Genomic DNA, 21,516 nt, shown 5'->3' with positions numbered 1-21,516 from the left:
CACGTGCATGCGCGTGCGCACATACACAGGGTAATGGACAAAAAACTGGAAACATTGAGCTATCTTGTTGCATTATCGGTAGTTGCAGTACAACAAAATACAGATGCAGTTGATGTGCAAATATACTCCCTATATTTCTAGGGGCGTGTGTGCATGAAGGCAAAAGGAGGCCTGCCACTGTTCATTGCATGTTAGAATGGAATCCAGAGAGGACCTTAGTGACTTTGAAAGGGGCATGATTGTAGGAAACAGCTGGTAGGTGTATCTGTGACCAGAAAGCTGAAATTCTACATGTTAGTCGAGGAACAGTCTTTAAGGTTATGTCAGCTTGGCAATCAACAAGACAAATTTCATTAGTGAAATGAAATAGTGGTTGAAAGTACTTACTGCAAGAGAGGGACGTTCAAGCATTTGTGCTTGAACGTCCCTCTACAAAAAATAGGTGGGCGACTGCTGCTGATGAATTGTGTGAAAAATTCAACACTGGTCCATTTCAACAAAAACTCTGTCGGGGTAACTAGACAGCAATGGATATCATGGTCAGGTTGCCTTGCACAAGCCTTTGATCACTCCATCAACATACACTGTTGCTTCCAGTGGTGCAAAGATCACAGACAGTGGACTACCTAACAGTGGAGGGATGTGATATGTTCCGAATAATCCACGTTCACACTTTTCACTGCAAATGGACAAATACGTACATGGTGTCAGCTGAAGGAAGCTTACCAGCCAGAGTGCTTGTTTCTAACTGTAAAGGGTTTGGTGGTTCTATAATGGTTTGGGGTAGGTGTTTGGGTCCAGTTGTAACTGGAACCAAACCAACTTCCAATTGTATTGGAAGGCAAAGTGGATGCTTGTATTCTTGGTTTCCTTCATCCAAGTGTAAGCAAACAAAATTTGCACAGGAAGTAACTTTATGACTGGGCAACTCATATATATAGAGGCTAATGACTTCACATCACTTGCCTTAGTATCCCATAATGCAAAGCACATATCCTTACAGACATGTGTAATGCTATGCATTATGGGAAGAGTCACTACCCTGACCGGTTTGTAATTCTAATAATGCAATTTCTTGGCATCTTTAATTTATGATTCATTTTCTGTCGGACAAATGATGTAAAATTCCTCCTGTTGCGTTCCAAGCACCGATTGTCTCTCTCCCTTGAAGATACAGGCTGTACCAGATGCCCACACAGACAAATGCCATAATAATTGAACATGTCACTGTTTCCATTTTTTTTTTTTTTTTGTCCATTACCTGTATATGTATATATAAACACAAATATAAAATGAAATTATGTTAAGACTATAGTGAATTTTCTACTCGCTCGCACACAATCAAAACCTTAAAACGTTAGGTCAGATGTGTTCTAACACTAATTATAAAATGTCTGCAAAGGCAGAAGTTAACATATATTCAGTCAGAGAATTAAATATGCTGGTTTCTATAAATTAAGAAACAAAAAGAGAAAGAGAAAAATCGTGATGACTTGGGAGGAAGGTGGGGAAAGCAATGAGAGTCAGTACATTATGTAAAAAGAAACTGATACTGAGTCTGGTTATCACTTACAAATCAATGACACTCTCAGTAGTATATGCAAATGAGCCATGGCATAAAAATGAGTGTTTTGGAGTGGTTTTCCATATTTCATATCTGATGTAAGTACAAGGCATTTTGGATAGCAAAATTCTTGGATATTGCTGCAGGACATTTAACTGATAAATTCAGGTGGCAAGTCATTGTAAGAGCAGGGGCCATCAAAAAGTTAGGTGGAAGTAGCTAGATAGTTGCCTGTGGGTTGTTCCATGGTTCATTGACTGTGGAGCCAATTCCAACAGTCACAAACAGCATCCTGGAGATATAGTGACCAAAGGCGATGGGCTATAACCACAGTACATGATCTGTATCTCAGTTTATCTGCTCACCGAAACAGGAGTGCGACCCAAAATTAGTTATGATCTTGCCTCCCATCTTGGCTACAAAAACATTGATATATGCTTCAACTGTGTGCAGAAGGCTTCATGAAGGTGGTCTGCATGCTTGGAGACTAGTAGTTTGTGTGCCTATATCTCCATGCCACAGTGAGAGAATCCCCCATTGGTCTAGATTGATGGTCAGTATTGTTTATTACAAGTCCCAATTTGGTCTACAAAGCGATACCAGGCATGCTCTGATCTGGAGAGAAAACTAGGGACACATCATCTCTCTAATATATCCATCAAAGGGACACATATAGTGGAGGAAGTATGATAGTTTGGAGAGACATCTCATTGTGTAGATGCACCAACCTCTATGTACTAGTGGAACCACAAATGCTGCAATATATAGATGTGAGGTTCTAGATCCCCATGTTCGTCCATGTGTGGATGTAATTGACAAATATTTCTCCTACAAGCAATGGATGTCTTAAGCAAGTGAGCTTGTGGACCAGTATCTTCAAGAAAGGGCTATTGTGCATAATATGATAGACCGGTCAATCAGGTCTTTCGACTTTAATTCTATTGAACATGTCTGAGATGCTTTAGATAGACTCAAATCCTCTTCCAAAAACTTTGAGGGACTTATGAAGGCAGCAACAATTCTGTTTTCACACAGGCATACAAGAATTCGACAACTCAGTTATCTGCTCACTGAAACAGGATTGCTACCCTGATTTAGCTACAATCTGGCCTCGCATGGGCTACAAAAAAAAAAAAAACTTCTGCTGTGTGCAGAAGACTTCACAAAGGTGGTCTATATACTTGGTGGCCACTAGTCTATGTTCCCATATCCCCATGCCATATGGGAGAATGTTAGAACTCTTGACCAATTAGGGGGGGGGGGGGGAGCATTGTTTATATATGTCACAATTTGCTCTACAAGGCAATACTAGGCATGCTCTGATTTGGAGAGATCAACATATGCTTCAAGTATATTCAGTTTCTATTTAAAATGGGTACCAAAAACTAACATTTGCCATAATCTTCAATTTAGGCATTGGAACAAAATTTAAACTATGTTAGAATGTTCCTGTGATTTTACTTGCCAGCTATCAGTTCCATAAACAGAGAACATCTTCCTTTGCAATCTTCAATCCCAAAGAAAATTTACATGGGAAGTGCAGATAAAATAACTTCTCAAAAGGAACTTGGACAATAAGGAATCCACCTCATGTTTAAATTTACTGAATTTACATCAATGAAAGCTATTTTATATGACAGAATAAGCAGATTGAAGGAAAAGCCAGGCAGTCCTGTATCACTATATTTAGCTCATTACTTTATGGAACAGTTGGAAAGTCAGTTCTTCAGTAATGTTTTCCCCTCGGCCTTGTATGTGACTTCTAGTCCTGAAGATAACATTGTCTTGGTTTGTTCGTTCCTACTGTTCTTTTATAGCAGAATTACTACTATAAAAGTCAGTACTGAACTTCGACTCCCCCCCCCCCCTCATTCAGTACATGTGCTATGAGATATGCCTTTTTACTGCGTGCACTTTAATAGAAGAGCACATGTAGAGTCTATGCCATTACATTTAGCTGTAGCAATGGTGTTGACATTGGAAGAAAAGGCATTTATTGTTGAGCATTTCGTTCATACGGAGTTTGCAGAGCAAATGGTCCAAGCCTACAACATGTTTGTGAGCAGTCTTATTTGCTGTTTCCATAAGCATGCCCCAATCAATAGTGTCATCATTTCCGTAATCGAGAGATTCGAACATACCAGGAGCATTCTGCCACAATGCAAAGGGCATTTGGGGAGACCATGAACTATTGAGAATCGTGGATGTGTGGTGGAGCAAGTGTTACAGTCTATGAAACAGTTAACAAGGAATAGCAGTAAAACTTGGGGTGCCAGGACGGGCACTACAGAGAATCCTTAAGGAGCTGGGTGCTTTTTCGTACATCATTCAGGTGGATCAGTGTTTAATAGCAATGGATTATGCTGCATGGCAGGAATACTGTGCACGCATACTGGCCACTCTATGAAGATCCATTCTTCCTCAATAATGTCTGGTTCTTGGATGAAGTACATTTACTCATGTAAACGGATGAACCTACAGGTTTCTTGGTTTCTCGAGACCTGAATTTGTCCAAGAGAAACTTCTTCACAGTGAGAAGGTCACCACATGGTGTGCAATTTTTGGCAGTGACATAATTGGGCTCTACTTCATTGAAGAGGGTAGTTTAACTGTGATCTTGCATAGCAAATGCTACATCGAGAATGTGTTAGTTCCATTCACCCAGGATTTGCATAGGATGTGTTGTGAAAAAACATTCCATTTTGTGCAGGTATTCCAACATGACAGAGCAACCTGTCACACATCCGTGGTTCTAAAGTCTATTTATCAGAACTCTTCCCAGGGAGGCTCATTTCGAGGTTCACAGAATTCCCGTACCCTTCATGATGGTATTTAAGCATATGGCAAACAGTTATGCATAAATTTGACATTCTTATAGGCATTGTACATGTGCACGCATAAGATGCAGATTCAAAATTAATGAAAATTTATGAACATATCTCATTATTTTAATTGCTTTGATATTATCTCTGAAATAACTACAGGTAGTTCCCTCCTTTACGAATTAATCGGTTCCCGGCAACCGTTTGTAAATCAGGAATTTGTAAAGCGGAAGTTTATTTGCCTTGGAAATAATGCTATAAGCGAGAGTTACGTTTGTAAGAAGAAATATATAAAATATAAAATAAATATTAAATAATAAGAAAAGACTTTACTGGCCAAAGATTTACATATTTAAAAAATAACATAAGAAAAATTTTTAATTAAAAAAGATTCTTTGAAAAGAAAAAAATTACCTCATTTCTGTATCACAGGGTGAATTCGGCAGCTGTCGATGTAGTAGGAGATATATTAGGAAGCTTCGGTGCATTTTTTTCCCCCCTCAAAGAAGGTCTCGAGCGTCATCTGCTTCGTTGACTTTCGCTTCTTTTCATTTAAAATAGCTAGATAGCAAGTAGAAGCATTATTCATTTCGTGAGAAAATTTACTAAATCGTTCAAAGTCTGAATCTTGTGATTCAAAGATTGCTTGAGCTTTTTCTAGAAATTTAAATGATTCTTCTATGCCTTTTAAAGTGAAAAACCGAGTTGGAGCTTCATATTTGTTATCTTCTTTGTCTTTTCGTCTTTGTTTCTTTCTTGTTCATCTAATTCAATGAGATCATTGGGTGAGAGTTCTATAGCATGAGATTGAAGCAGCTCATTAACATCACCTTCCGAAACTTCCATTTTCAACTGGTTAGCCAGGCTTGAGTTGCAGAATTCACAATCTTTGGTTTGGTCTTCAAAGCCTTCGAAATTATTATTAAACTGAGGACAAAGCCATACTCCTTTTGTAGTTTTTTTTTTGGAAACTTTATGCAGGGCACTCTGCATCTGTCATATAGAGCTTTAACAGTGCTACCTGCTTGATGGACTGATAGTAATTCGATTTTGTTTTTTAACATAATTGCTTTTCTTTGTTACTTTTGCTCATTTTCTGGTTTTGCACTGTTGCTTCTTTTTGATTTTGTTGGAAAAGTGAAAGGGTTATAGTTAAAAGGAAAACAAAATTAAAAATTTAAGTATAATTGAAGAAAACTACGAATAACACACTCGCATCGTCAAAGCTGGTGAGTGACTGAGGCTCATTCTAACTGATCATTAAATCATTACATTCTGTGTAATTCCCCATACATACCCCTAATCGCCTTCACCCACACAATTTAAAATAAAAATTCCGATCCAAAAAAATTCATAAAGTTAGAACTACCTGTATATAGAAAAAATATAACACGCAATTTATCCTTTACTACTCTGGTTAGTAGTAAAGAATAGAATAAAGAATAACATATTTTTCTCTGCATGTACAGAGAAAAATATGTTATATTTTTCTCTGTACATGCAGACATAAATATTATTGTGCGAAGCACATTGAAAAATAACTTACTATACATTTTTTTTAATATACATCAATCCTTCCTAAGCCTTCCCCACCCACCCACCCACACACACACACAAGAGTATACCAAATCTATAGCAATGCCAGGCATGAGAGCACTTTTAAAATATGATTGACAGTGTGTAATAAATATCTTAATTCTACAATATATTTTTGTGGAATTTTTCCCACAATAATAATATGATAATACGTGAATATCTTCCTCCACTATTACACATGACCATATCATATGGTTGAAGAAAGTGTTTTACCAAGTCTTTAAAATGAAAATTATATACTGATTAGAATTAATCCCTAAAAGATAAAACACTGACATTCACTACAATTTTACTATAATGCATACACTATAAAATAATTAATTTTCCATTATTAGTTATATGTGTAATTCAACAGACATATTTATTATGTATTAATTTTACTTCACTATACTTGACAGAATTCTGAGAAGATTCCAAATAGTGAGACTCTAGAGTATGATATTTTAACTATGCTTGATGAAGCACTTTTACCTTCATTATCATTATTAGAATGCAATTGTTGCATGGCAGAAGAGCTATGGAGTCTTTTAAAATTGCTTCCATATCAGTACAGGTAGGTGTTCTTTTATCAATTTTTATATTTTTAAACTCACTTTTGAAAAATTAATTTAAGCATATATCTGTAATGCTGTTAAAAAGTGTATTAGACATATTAAAAATAAATAATTCAATTACAGGTAACTCTCGTTAAACACGAGGTTGCATTCTCATGACTTGCTGTGTATTGAAAACTCATGAAATGGGAGGCTGATAATATTGGATAATGGAGGTTGTGTTTCCAAACAAGCGAGATTCTGATCTTTCAAGATTAATCAAAATTATACCCATTTTTCATACATATTAAGGCATAAGAGTAGTAATAAAATATTCAGCTTTTGTAAAACAAATAACTATTAAACTAGTCCTTTAATTTCAAGATTTATACATGATAACCACATCTTCTTTAGCTGGCATACCAAAGTTTAAGGCTCATAGGAGATTATCAAGCCTGACATTCTTGTATACCCAATGAATGTCAATACTATGTTTACCTCTATCAAACTGATTCAGAACTTCCAACTTCATCTCTAAAGAATGGGATTTCCTAGACCTTTTCTTCACTTGATCTTTCTTCACATTCTTCTTTTCATTTTTAGTTTCCTTTGTTTTTCTCTTGCCCAAAGGGTTAAGAAGTTATTTACAGGTAAAGAACAGTACAACATAGACCAATAGGGACATAAAATGGATACTGAGCACAACAGACAGAAGTAGGAAACAAGATGTATGTGTGGAAGCTTCTACGACCTTGGATAGGAAACAGTGATAAAAATTATGTACTCAAATGTGCAAAAGTGTGTATAATGAGAGTTACCCGTATTTCATTTATTATTATTATTATTGAATAGACTTCAGTAGCACAGTGTACATTAATTAAGTAGCACAGTGTCAAGATGAAGAGGATATACTGGAATTTTATTGCATTAGCTTTAATTCTCTTAGTAACAGAATATGTGATTTTAATCTAAGATTAAGATAATATTGATGATATTTTAGTTAGTAATATGCAACACTTATTCAGCACAAAGCATGCTAGATATTTCATACTCATACGATCATTTGTGCTTAGGTTGGCATTCTACTTACTACATTTTGTTAACCAAAATGTTTTGGATCAAAAAAAAATATTATACTAAACTACTTCATATTTCAATAAGATAGATGACTATTTTGTTTGTATTGAACTGGGGGGGGGGGGAGGTATCCCCCTAGTTTATCCATAATTTCACACCATTTTCGTCCATCCATCCTTTTTCGTGAAAATGTACAAAAACACCTGAACGAAATTTTATCTACCCTATATATATAAAATGATAAGCCTTTTAATGTCACGTCTGTATATCACATTTTTTGAAACGTTTTGAAATTCAGGAGCTACCCTGAGTGTCGAGTCTTCAAAATTCGATTCATCAGAATTCAAGAACCGGCTTACCAGTCTGGAACTCGGTGTGTGTGTGTGGGGGGGGGGGAACCCCTGTGGTAGTTATATGGGATGCTAAACCTGATTTACTGCTGTCTTTTTTTTTTTTTTTTTTTTTTTTTTTAATTTTTTTTTATTGTCTCTTACATGTTCAGACACCATGATCCCCCTCTGCCCACAACTTTCCTGTTTGGCCTACATAGCAGAATGACGACAAAAATTTTGTTGCTTCAAATATTGCTTTTTAGTATGAAACAGGTGTTTGAGAGACTGGAAGGTTGGTCGATTGGTAAAGCCTCTGCTACTAATGGCTCAGTTAAGTAAGTTTGAGCGCGGTTAGTAGTTGGAAGGGGGCCAATCGTTCGATGCTGTTGGCACACTCTCCCTCGATGAGTCTTTGGACTCCCTGGAGGTGCCAAATAATAATAATAATAAATAAGAAAGAATATGATATATGGGGGGGTCAGAAAAGGGTAAAAAGCCTACAGTAATTATGGGATTACTAATTAGCAAGAGTGTGAAGGAAAATTCATGACTGGGGGCTCTATGCAAGTGGAGGATGTGAATTTTATTTTAGTTATTTTAGAACAAATGACAAAAAGGAGATAAGTATGATATGAAAGAAGATATGAATATATCCTTGATTTGTTGAATGAGACAAGAGAGAACTTGAGAGTTAAGATAGTGAGCCTGTTGCCAAGGTATGACATGAGTGTGTTGAAACAAAGAGCTGTGATTGATAATCTTTTAATGGGCAGTCTGTGCAGGAGGAATGGTGTGCAGCGTGTTGATGTATGGAATTGTTTTGATGGTAGAAAGGATTAGTACTTGTAGGATGGATTACATTTGAATGGATTTGGTATTAGATTCATGGAGAAATTGTCATTTAGTGAAACAGTGTTCACATTCACTAAATGTAGGTATGACAGGATCACTGCACAAGAGCCTAGCCATGTGTGCTAACTAGATGAGAGATTTGGTATCACAGAAAAGCAAAAGTAATTAAAAATAGTAATGAATTACTCATTACTCTGGGAATGGTGGAACTAATTTTGTCAAAAAAGAAATTATTGTAAAGGGTGAAAGGAATTTGAATGAGGAATTAGCTCATTCATGTTAACTTAAACATGCATGTTTACTAATGTCTAATGCATCAGGAATAAAGGTGATAGATTTTTGTCGTTAATAAATGAAATAGGACTAAAAATTATTGGAATTACTAACACCTGGCTAACATAAGATAGTCTTACAGAAATGGATTGTGATGAGCACATTATATTCAGGGAGAGTAGACAGTTATACAGATACATGAGAAATGCACTTAGTGGGTTTGAGGTTGTTTAGTGTGAGGTAGAGGATAAGAGAATTAAACACTTGCTTGGATGCTGCTATAGTCCAGGCTAATCCAAAAACGTTTATGAACTGCATAGACAGATAAATCTTATGAATACAAGTAGGACCAACATTATTAGGAATTTCATCTATGTGGATATAGACTGGAAGAGGGGAAAGCATGCAGTATGAGGTGATCAGAATTTAAAGTTACTGAGGAGTAACTACTTTAGGCAAATGTGAAAGGATCTTGTGTTGCAAGGATATTGGATCTAATATGGTATGTAAACTCTTATAAATGATGTAACTTTTTTTTTTTTTTTTATGATTCCCACCCATGAAAGGTTGTTACCTTTATGTACATGAGTGTTGTGGGTGGGCTAATGATTTTTATTAATTTTGTATATTTTGCTCTAGAGTCCAAAACTTTGCTCTAGAGTCTCCAGCCAGTGAGGCTGTGGTCTCACACCAGGTGATATAATTCATTACCAACCCAGTGGTCATTCACAAGCATCCATGCCCATTGCAGGATTCAAACCCTGCATCCTGATGGTTTGAGAGTGTTCATGGAAGAATAACCTTAATGTGGAATCTAAGAAAGTGTCAGGTGTTTCATAAATAGCAGTTAAGAGATCTAGGCAGACCCATCAGCAGTCATGATGCTTGAGGTGTCGATATTGTACAATTTTGCACATTTCTTCAGCACCTTTGCTGAAGGAATATACACTAGAATTAGCAGTACCTCTGACTGTTTTCGATTTTATTCTTCAGCACAGTTATTTATGAGTGGAAAGAAACCAAGATATTTGCATTATACTCTAGTGGAGCTAGGACTGAGATAACCAATTAGAGACCAATCCATATCTCTAGAGCAGTCAGGAAGGTGGAGAGATTAATTAGTATCCACCTTCAGAGGTGGGTAGTGGCACCCTAATTCTCTATGAATAGTATGGCTTTGATAAGGATAAGTCATTTAGCAGTTGACTTATATTTTATGTATGGCTGGGGGCTAGAAAGTTCTGATAAACACCTAGAACAAAAATGATATTAAAGCAACTGATATAATCACAAGAAAGAACATAAGTTACCTTCATAACTCTGCTAGAGTATGTTTTTCTTGTTATATGAGTTGCTTTTATATCATTTTTGTTCTAGATGTTTATCAGAACTTTTCAGCCTCCCTTGTATATTGTAATTTTTGGATTTTTCTAAGGCATTCTTTGTGGAACGGGCGACTGTAGCAGCTTCTTTGAAGATTCTGGAACAGTTGTTTTATTCTATATATATGGCATAAGACTTCTATTCAATTCAATAATGTGGTTGGTTGTAGAGAAGTGGGATGTCGGGACAACAACGTTCCCAAAGTTCCTACGTCTCAGACAGCTTTTTAATTCTAGACAAGCTAAACGCATTTATCATAAAACATCTCTCTCTCTTTTACGTGAAAGAGTACATCATACAAGACTTACTTTAAGCCAAATAGACTCAAAATGCTATGAGTTCTTCACAGACATCTTTAATACCGTGGATGAAGATATATTTTTAAGTTCTAGATAATATGATTTACACAAGTTATGATAAAACCCTTCAGAAATAGCAAATGAACACAAATTGAGAAATTCAATCATTTGTATAATAATCTTATTGAGTCAAAACCTTCTATACCGGACAAATTATCGTTAACCAATCTAAGCACATACTAACTAAACCCAAGACCGCTATTCTCAAAAAAAGGCTTCAATTTCGCCTTAACACCCACTGTAATACCTAAAGTAGATTTCATCTGCAGTTTAGAGAAGGCAATATCACTACTACCACAACGTACAGCTAATGACCTTAGATTGCAAGGCAGCATAATCCTCTCGTCTTCTTCGAGATCTCCTCACACCAATGTCACTCCTATGGAAAAAAGAACGCTACTTAACTTAAAGAACAACAAAGACATCATCATACATAAGACAGACAAAGGGAACAGCACTGTCATCCTAAACACAAAAGATTATGAAGACAAACTCAATAATCTTTTATCGGATACATCTGTCTATAATGTACTTGACACAGATCCTACGTTAAAAAACCAAAACGATACCAACGAATTATTACGTCAGATGACAAACTGCCCTACAGATCTAATTAAAAAGTTAAAATCTGTGCATCCTCTAACTCCTAGACTATACAGCATTCCAAAAGTACTTAAGGATGGCTCCCCATTATGCTCAATAGTGGATGGAATCAACTCTCCAAAGTATTTACTGTCAAAATACCTAGCTAAAATTCTACAACAACACATCCATAATTCAGATACTTATATTAAAAACTCTCAACATTTTATAGAAAAATTAAAAAACATCTCTATCTCTGAAAATGATATACTTGCCAGCCTTGATGTCACTTCCCTGTTTACCAACATTCCAGTGGTTGAAGTTATCAACATCTTAGACAATTTATTCCCACAAGCTGTCTCTTCATTGTTTAGTCACTGTCTATCTGCTAACTATCTCTTATGGAAGAAAACAATTTACAAACAATTAACCGGATTGGCCATGGGCAGCCCCCTCTCACCTTTTTGTGCTGACTTATTTATGGAAGATCTTGAAAGTAAAATCTTATCTCAAATGAATCCAAAACCTAAGGCATTGTTCAGATTTGTTGATGACATCTATATCATTTGGAACCACAAAAAGGAAGAGCTATTAGATTACCTAAAGAAAATCAATATGTACCACCATACTATCAAATTCACACTAGATCTTGAAAAGGACAAACAACAATTCCTAGACATAATAAAGAAAAAAAGAAAATAACAGTGTCAACTTATCAGTTTATAGAAAACCAACAAATACTGGATGCTATCTGAACTTTAGCTCATCACACCACATCTCCCAAAAACTCAGCATTATTCATATGCTAAAAAAAAGAGCTATACAATTCACCAGAGAACAATGTGATCTACAAGAAGAATTAAAAAATATATCAAACGATCTACTCCTAAATGGCTACCCTAGAGGATTTGTTAACAAGATTCTCTTCTCTGATATACCACAAAGACAACGTGATGACACCCAATATATAACTACTATAAGTATTCCATACATTGGTACCATCTCCAAAAAACTAGCTCGCCTCCTAAAACCACACAATATTAGAGTGACCTTCAAACCAGTTGAAACTATCCAGAAATTTCAAATATCACGAAAAGATTTCAATCCTTTCTACAAACATGCAGGAGTTTATAACATCCCCCTTGTTCCTGTGGTCTGAGTTACATTGGTCAGACGTCTAGAAGCTTCGACATGAGACAAAAGGAACACATCAGCTATGTTAGAAACAACAGACAAGATATTTCTGGCCTTTCTTCCCATTTCTCTACAACCAACCACATTATTGAATGGAATAAAAGTCTTATGCCATATATAGAAGAAAACTACCGTTCCAGAATCTTCAAAGAAGCTGCTACAGTTGCCCGTTCCACAAATAACCTCAACAGGAACCAAGGTTTAATCCTACCAGATATATGGAAGACTTTAATTAGAACATTAAACACACAAGAAATGAACTTCAGTGCAAACTACAAAATGCATCTCAACAAGTAAATCATGTATCCGCAACACGCATATTGTTTCACGCACACTACTATTTTGTTATTGAAATAGAATTGTCAGTTAACGTTTAGCTTGTAATTTTTGTTTCTTTGCTTTCCTGATTGTACCCTGATGAAGCTGGCAAAACTAGATGGTAATTAAATTAGTTATTCACCTACACTTGACCAATATCTAAATAATAGTTAATTTTCATTAAGAACAAACCTTTTTAACACTATTATTCTTCCTGCAATGACCAATGGCAGTGAGACATGAAACACAACAAAAAATAACTCAAATAACAACCAAAAAGACAACATGAAGAAGAGTCTGTAATATAAGCAAGAAAGATCATATAAGGTACCCAGAAATAAGGAAAAAATATCTGGATTTAAAGGTTTGGTAGACACTGTCTAGAACAGCAAAAAAAACTGTCACAAAATGAATACAATGACACAAGATAAAGAGAATAATATATTTAATAGCCATATATTTCAACCTGAAAATTTCTAGTTATGATTAGTGGCATCAGACAGTTTGAATACAAAGTAAAACATAAACAATGGATTATTTAAAATAGTAAGAGCATGATGTTATTTTATACACGGAACAGTGCAAATGGATAACATAAGAAACATACACTAGTTTCTATAAATTAAGGAAGAGATCAAAGATCATTGTCCTGTGAGACAATAACAAGTAGTTTTGCCCAGAAGATGCTGATTTGTAATCCAGTGAAATATAAGCTAGTTAATAAACATAATTTTATAATTTACTGTTTTTGTGTTCTCATCATCATCAAATTCCTGCCATGTACCCTCAAGGGTGTACAGGATATAATAGTACTACATGAAAAATTTACATCATTACTAACTTCCTATCTACAATTTTCCTCCAGATCAGTCTGTTACTTGTCAAGACTCCAATATTATCAGATCTTATATTTCTATCATCTAAGGCACTTTGTACGTATCAATCTCCACCTATATCTTGGTCTTCCTCTGGATCGTTTTCCTGCCAACCTGGCAGAGAATACTTGTTTTGCCAATCTTTCCTTGCCCATTCTGTTTAAATGACCATACCACCTAAGATTAGCTCTCCTAACACATACCTGGATGCCGAAAATGTCAAGTTTTTTCCTAATATTCTCGTTTTTAATATGATATTGCCATCTGTTCATGCCGCTAATCTTTCTCAGGATTCTCATATTTCTAGTCTTTGGTGATCAAGTAAAACACTTGACCACCAAAGACTAGAGATCAAGTGTTTTATTTCTGACCCAGCTCTCAGATCCATAAGTTAAAACTGGTTTGAACGCAGGTTTATACAGCTAATTTAGTGTTCCGACTAATTTCTCTCTTATTCCATATGAATTTATTCAATTGACTTCCTACTATGAAATGAAAATGAAGCTGATATAGAACCAAAGATATCAAACTTTTTAAAAGTAACAGGCATTATAAATAAAATTTTTAAACCCAATTATGTACAAAAACTCACACGGATAAGAATCTGCAATACAGTAGCTAAACCTACCTTACATTATGGCAGTGAGATATGGGCAATAAAAAAAAGCAGATGAAAGAAGAATCGAACCATCCGAAATGAAATTTCTGCGCAGAACTGAAGGAGTCACAATAATGGACAAAAAGAAAAGCAGCGAAATCAGAAAAAAACTTGGAATTACAACCTCCCTAAATGAAACAGCTATTTGCTATAGAGAAAAATGGAAAGAACACATACTAAGAATGAATAGAAGCAGAATACCTAAACAAATCCTAAATTACCACCCAAAAGGTACTTAATGCAGAGGAAGACTCTTAAAAAGATGGAATTGAGTCTGGAACAGACCACTTGGCCTATAAGCCTGGAAAGGAAGAAGAAGAAGATTTCCTACTATACCAGCTTTATTGATTCTGTTGTCTATTTCCATATTTAATTTACCATCTTCAGTAAAAATCATGCCTAAGTAGCTGAAATGTTTTACTTGTTCCACTGGTTCTCCGTTCACAATGCAGTTGACATTTTCAACGATTCTGCCTATTTTCATTGTCTTTGTACTGCTGAACTTCATACCATATCTATTACAACAGTTATTCAATTTAGTCGATGAATCTTGCAGACTCCTAGTGGATTTATTGATAAGTATAACATCGTCCACATAAAGCAAAGAGCTGACATTAACATCTCCAATTTTGATATCATGTTGAATAACACTTTCCTTCATAATATGATCCATATAGATAATGAATAACAGAGGGGATAATGTACATCCTTGTCTCACACCAGATTTAACATTAAACCATCTTCCTGTACTTCAATTCTAACTGCTGACTTGCAACTCAAATAAAGACTAAATATTGTTTGATATAATGCACCATTGACACCATATAACTGTAGCGTATTGAATAGGATCTCTCTTGGCACCTTATTTCCATGATTTCTTCACTATTTGTCGTAACGTGAAGATCTGATCCTGACAGCCTCTATTTGGTCTGAATCCAGCTTGTTCTTCACCAAGCTTTTCTTCTACAATTCTTCTCAACCGTTTCTCAAGTATACTTGCATAGATCTTGCCAGGAACACTCAGTAGGAAAATACCTCTGTAATTCTCACATTCAGTTTTATTTCCCTTTTTATATATGGGTGCTATGAGAGCTCTACTCCAATCATTGGGAATTCATCCCTTTGTCCAATCCTTCTGAACTATGCAGTGCAGCCACTGGAAGACTTGTATACCACCATACTTCAGCATTTCTGGTCGAATATCATCTACTCCTGCTGCCTTTCCACATTTTAAGCCTTTGATGGTTTTTCTACTTCAAGTATGGATACGCATTCCTGACTGTATGCCTGTTGAGTGTTTTTTACCACTGTGCTATCACTGCTTGTTTCATTTAGCAATTTCTCAAAGTAATTACTCCATACTTCTAGGATATCTTTTTCTCCCATTTTCATGTCACCTTTATCATCTCTAACTCCTTTTACAGTACTCTTTCCTCAATTCCTAAGCTGCTTCAACAACCTCCAGAATATTTTGCCACCTTCTTGATATTTATTTTCTGTATACTTGCCAAAGTCCTCCCATGACTTTTGTTTAGCTAGTTTTACACAGTGTTTAGCATTCTTGCATTTGTTTCTGTATTCTCTAAGAGCACAAGCTGACTTATTTGCCAGGAACTTTTGATAGGCTTTTTTTTTTTCCTTCACTGCCTATTTAACTTCCTGTGTCCACCAGGGAGTTCTGATTTTTCTGTCCTTGCAGACAACCTCACCACATACCTCTCTGGCTGAATCAATGAAGGTTTTCTTCAAAGGCTTAGCCACTGAACCTCTCAAGTTTGGTTCCTGTTCTCAAACTCTTTCATTTTTTCTTTAATAATCTTTGTGTATTTTAGTCTACAGTTCACATCAGACAGCTGCTCAACTTTTATTCGCTTTAAAACTTTCTTACATGTTATTCTTTTCAATATGAAATTCAATTTTTATCCTGCTCAAGACTAAATAGTGATCACTTCCAATTTCAAATTCCCTGTACACTCTGGTATCTTGCACAAGGGAGAAAACATCACTATCAACAATAACATAGTCAATGAGACTTTTCTTATTCCTTACCTCTTCTCTCCATGTGAATTTGTGCACATTTTTATGTTGGAACATGGTGTTAGTAATCACCAGTACGTCCTGAGCAGAAACCCAACAGGTATTTGCCATTATTAGCTTTGCTCTTTTCTCCAAATTTTCCCAATATATTTCTGTATGTCTGACAATCATTTCCCACTCTGCTATTTAGATCCCCAACAAGGACCACCTTTTTCATTGTGTCAGATGCTTTCTCTAACTCCTCAAAAAATTCCTCCACTTCTACATTAGTAGAACCTTCTGTGAGACCATGTTGTGTCGCTTTCTTCCTTATCACAACTATTTTAACCTTTTATACTATGTCTCCGTTATGCACTCAATCGGGTAACACGTGGTACCTCTGAGGGACAATGGAATTTCCTCGAGATCGAGGCAGTATCAGAGTGTCCGAAATTTACCCCTTGTAAAACGCCAAGAAATTTATTTGTTTAGCTGCGCCACTTAGCGCTATTAGATTATTAATATTAATAACCAAGAGGTAATCTCAGGACAGTACTTAATGATACCTATCAACTCTGCAGACGTGGCCAAAATATACCCTCTTCTAATATCCCGCATAGGTTTGCATTAATATTTTATAAGAGGTGCATCGGATTCCAGAAAACAAAAGTCTTTGTTAGAATCAAAAACAAGGTTTATTAATTCAAAGGTAGATACACTTAATAACATTAATTCAAATCCCATCTTAAGGGAGATCCATACAAAGCATAAAACATTCAGACACTACTATTATACTTATAACATATTATCTAGCAGCTATCTAAAGTAAGAATGCATTATTTATGTATTATTATCACAGTTATTCTAAAACTCCGTAGCTCTGTCAGACTACTCAAGATAACATTCATATCTTTCACAATCTCTTTATAATTTGTCAATTCTTCACTCTAAACATATCCTTAATTTCATTCAATATAAAAGCAAACTTTAACACATCGACAGACAATAAGATTAAATTCAATATCCCTCTAAAGTGATAGCAATACAACCTTTCCTATATCATTAATGTTCATTTTTTTATAACATATTAGCGTGGCACAAATCTTTCATTCATATTCAGTGAAACACAAACAAAGTCTGCTTATCTTCCTTTATGGCATCATAGGTTCACTGGAAACTGGCCTTCTGTGGACAGCCGGACTTGCTTCTTTTTGCGGAGAATATGGCCGCCGAGACCCATAGCTGCCTATCGGGGTCCCTCCGATACCGAGGCACTCTCACCCTACGCCACCACGAGAAAGAGGAACACACAGGAGATCCAGGAACAAAAGAGCCTTGTTTCAGTGTCGCATGACCCTTATATTTCCCTCTTTTCTTCTCGGCATTCTCACCCTTTTCGATGTCCAGCCAACTCTCACATACTATTACGTCACGGCGTCCATTCTCTCTCCCGCTATCGCACATACGCTAACGTCACATTGTTTGCTTGGGGCGAGTCGCTCCCTCGCGTATGGCTCCGTGACCTTTGGCCTTCACCCCCCCCCCCCCCCCCCCCAACTGTTGATTTTGTGCTTACATTCTATAATTCTTTTATACATGTTATTTTATAATGCTCTGCTAATGTTTTACACTTTCAATATTAAATTAGCCACATTCGTGAATGTCACAAAATATATACTTATTTAACCTTTTCATAACAGAACACACTTGATATACATATTACTTATTTTACACTTAGAGGCAATTTACTGTGTTTATTTCCCTTTTTTGTTTGGAAACCCATGTTAGACTGTGATAGGATAGGAGTTCATAAAATTCCACTCTATCACAATCCAACAACCATAGGCACAAATAAGTCTCATTGTCCAATTCCCAATTCTGATATTTGCCCACATCACTCTACTTGAGACTGATTGCCATTCAAGAAGATTAACCTCGTATTTGAATACAATGGCTACTCCTTCTTTTCCTTGATTGTCATTGCCTGAATATAACATTTTGTATTTATTGCTCAGAAAGATCTCACCAGTTTTTGCCTTTTTTGTTTCAGTCACCCCTATTATGTCTATTTGGTACTTATCTAATTCCTCAGCTAACTCCATTTCTTTGCCATTCAGGCTTCTTGTGTTGATAGTACCAATCTTTAACTCTGGTGATGTTGAGTTGGGGTTTGTATTCAGATTTGTTCCAGTAGCTGACTTTTCACTGTTCACCCTGGTTCCCTGGTGAAAACAACAGGGGGCCCTTGTTTAACTGGCCAATGCCCCTGCCGTCATGAAATTTTGTCATGTTGTACCATCATTTTGTAATTTGGTTTAAGCCAATAAGAATTACAAGTTGGTCAGCTAAATTCCAAATCGCCAGCCCATCCTCGTTCATTCAGTATCCGGGTAGATACCCAACAGGGTGTACCACGAGAAGGTGAGGATTGGACATTAGGTCAGAAGGCCTGGTCGGGTCTCCACATTCCTTTAAAGGCTATGTGGAGGTCTCCTCTCAGTTATACATCTTTGACCCTTAAGCATCCCATTTTTGTGTTCTAATACTGTTAAATTAGTAATGAATATCATCCAACACATTAGCCTATCTACAAGGCATCTTAATACTGAATAAGCAAATTGAATAAGATTTCTACATTAGTATATTAAACTTGGGTCATAATTCTTGTCTCTGTAAATTGTAGTGGTAATTTCTTGACAGTTTTTTGTAACACACTCATGCTGAGGATTTACTTCCAGTGAAATAAATATTATATAAGCTTATCTTACAGTAAGGTGTTTGAGACACTTACCTCTGAATTGCATACGAGGATTTTGATAAATTTATTCTTGATATCATCTTAGCAAACTTAACCGCCATTGAAAAGCTTTTATTGGATGTACAAAATTCATAGATAAAGGCAAGTTATAACATGTAAGAATTGATCATTGGAAAAAAAATTTTTGAAATTACTGATGAGTGTTTGAAATATATTTCCACATTTTAGTGATATATATATATATATATATATATATATATATATACACACACATACATATCAGTTTTCAAAATATTTTTCAGATTTCGCTTATATAGTCAATGGAAGACTGATTCTCATCTGAATCATGCACTGCTGATTCGTGTACGGGCAGACACACTGAAGAAAATAAAATACATTATGAAGTTTGTGGTTTTTAGTATTTACATATATATATATATATTATGTCATTTGCTTGTCTCTGTTTTATTATCATACTAATGTTCTTAACTAATCGTGATGTGTGCATAGTTTTAGAGTTAAAAAATTCATGTATATTATCAAAGTTTCATTTTAAATTGATATTTCATTCTTTTGAGTGATTTCCTAAGGATGATATAATAGGATAGTATTTCTTATAAAGCTAAAGTACATAGTTTTATTTTTAGTTGATTTATATTATATAAGGAAATTAATGCTTTATTGCTATGAACTAAAACTATTCTTGCTTTTAGTGTTGCACGGTGATCAGCATTCATTTTAGAAATTATGGACTTTACAACCGTGTTATAAATAACTATTTTAATTTCCCGACGTTTCGACCTTCATATTAAGGTCAGCATCTGGAGTATATACAAGGACAAGCTGAGTTACATTTCACGCAGTAAGCTAAAGAAACAATGATTTGATCACCGGTTATTCTACTGGCATGATCTCTAGTGGGGAAAAAAATACACATAAAATTAAAAATTAATTAATTATTTAGAAACTACATCAAAGCTAAATTCTATTTAAGATAACATGAGGAAACATTCTTTCTTATAGAAAGTTTTCTTACAGTAACAATGATGTCCTGATCATGCACTGAACACTTTACATAAAATTGACTGGAAAAGCACCAGTTGTTTACATCACACCAAAACATGGTACGAACGCAAATTTAAGGAAGCCTGTGAGATTCTTATCAACCATTCCAATCTGAACAATAATGATGATCTAAAAATCCCAAGCATATGGAAGGCACATATTCTACCCACGGAACCTTTCTCCCTAAGAGTTAACTATAAACAGGTCTGTAGATAATCCAGAATCCTAAATCTAATATAACAATTGTAATGTTAAAAATAGGACATCATTGTTACTGTAAGAAAACTATAAGAAAGAATGTTTCTCTTGTGTTATCTTAAATAGAATTTAGCTTTGATGTAGTTTCTAAATAATTAATTAATTTGTTCATTGGCAATTTATCTGTATTCCCCCCCCCCCCCATTAGAGGTCATGCCAGTAGAATAACCCTTTGATCAAATCATTGCTTCTTTAGCTTACTGTGTGAAATGTAACTCAAACTCGTCCTTGTATATTTGTATATACTCCAGATGATGACCTTAATCAGGAAATTAAAATAGTTAGTTATGGATAAACTAAAATAAAACTATTCTTGGTTGTATGGAAATGATAATGTCTACTTTAAATTCTTATGCCTCTTTATACTCTTGAAGAACCTGAGGCTTAGATAAGAGATGAGCAGTCCACTGTGATATGCCTGGTCTTCTACAGAGAAAAACAAACTTGTAATTGGCATTTATTGAAATCTCTATCTTCATTTTCTGTTTACACCAAAGTTTGAAATAGTTGCCAGTTCAATGTCCTCCATTAATTTTTTTGAAATAAATTGATTAGAAGAATTTTGTCCATTGGATGACAAAAATTATATAGTCATGTGTACATTTCTCTATTGCGAAGTTTTTTCTCCAGATATGACTACTGTTCTGTTGTAAAATTTTGTTTTTATTAAACTGACTGCGTCATTGTAAAATTTTAGTTATTTATCAAACTGCGCTATTCGTAAATTTATTGTTTAGTCCTCAACACTGGATCGACTGCGCTGTCTCACAAAGCTCATCTACACGGTTTATACGATTGCGGTATATTCAATTTCTCACACTCTTCAGTCTGACAAACTTATTTGATTTACAACTGCTTCAGTCAAACCGAATAATAGAGAGTGGGGGAATCAAAAAAATGGAATTAAAGGCAATGTGTAGTCAAATTTCTCTTAACCATATAGCAAGTCGTGGTAATGTCTAATTAACACACACAGGTTCTTAATTTTTTTTCGAGACAGT

General features: G+C 35.3%; 1 protein-coding gene across 1 annotated transcript in view; it reads left to right on the top strand.

Moving 5' to 3' along the window:
• The window catches only part of tho2 (THO complex subunit 2-like protein), a 779,097-nt gene that overhangs the window by 216,975 nt on the left and 540,606 nt on the right, over positions 1-21,516 (top strand). The window contains exons 13-14 of the mRNA XM_090391861.1: positions 6,381-6,535; positions 19,495-19,596. Of these exons, the coding sequence (XP_090247987.1) occupies positions 6,381-6,535; positions 19,495-19,596 (257 nt within the window). The remainder of the gene's footprint in view (positions 1-6,380; positions 6,536-19,494; positions 19,597-21,516) is intronic.

This window comes from Typopeltis vanoorti, chromosome 4, assembly GCF_054136105.1.
Source record: "Typopeltis vanoorti isolate ZY-2024b chromosome 4, IOZ_Tvanoo_1.0, whole genome shotgun sequence".
NCBI classification, from domain to species: Eukaryota; Metazoa; Arthropoda; class Arachnida; order Uropygi; family Thelyphonidae; genus Typopeltis; species Typopeltis vanoorti.
This window is presented reverse-complemented; position numbering and strand designations above follow the sequence as displayed.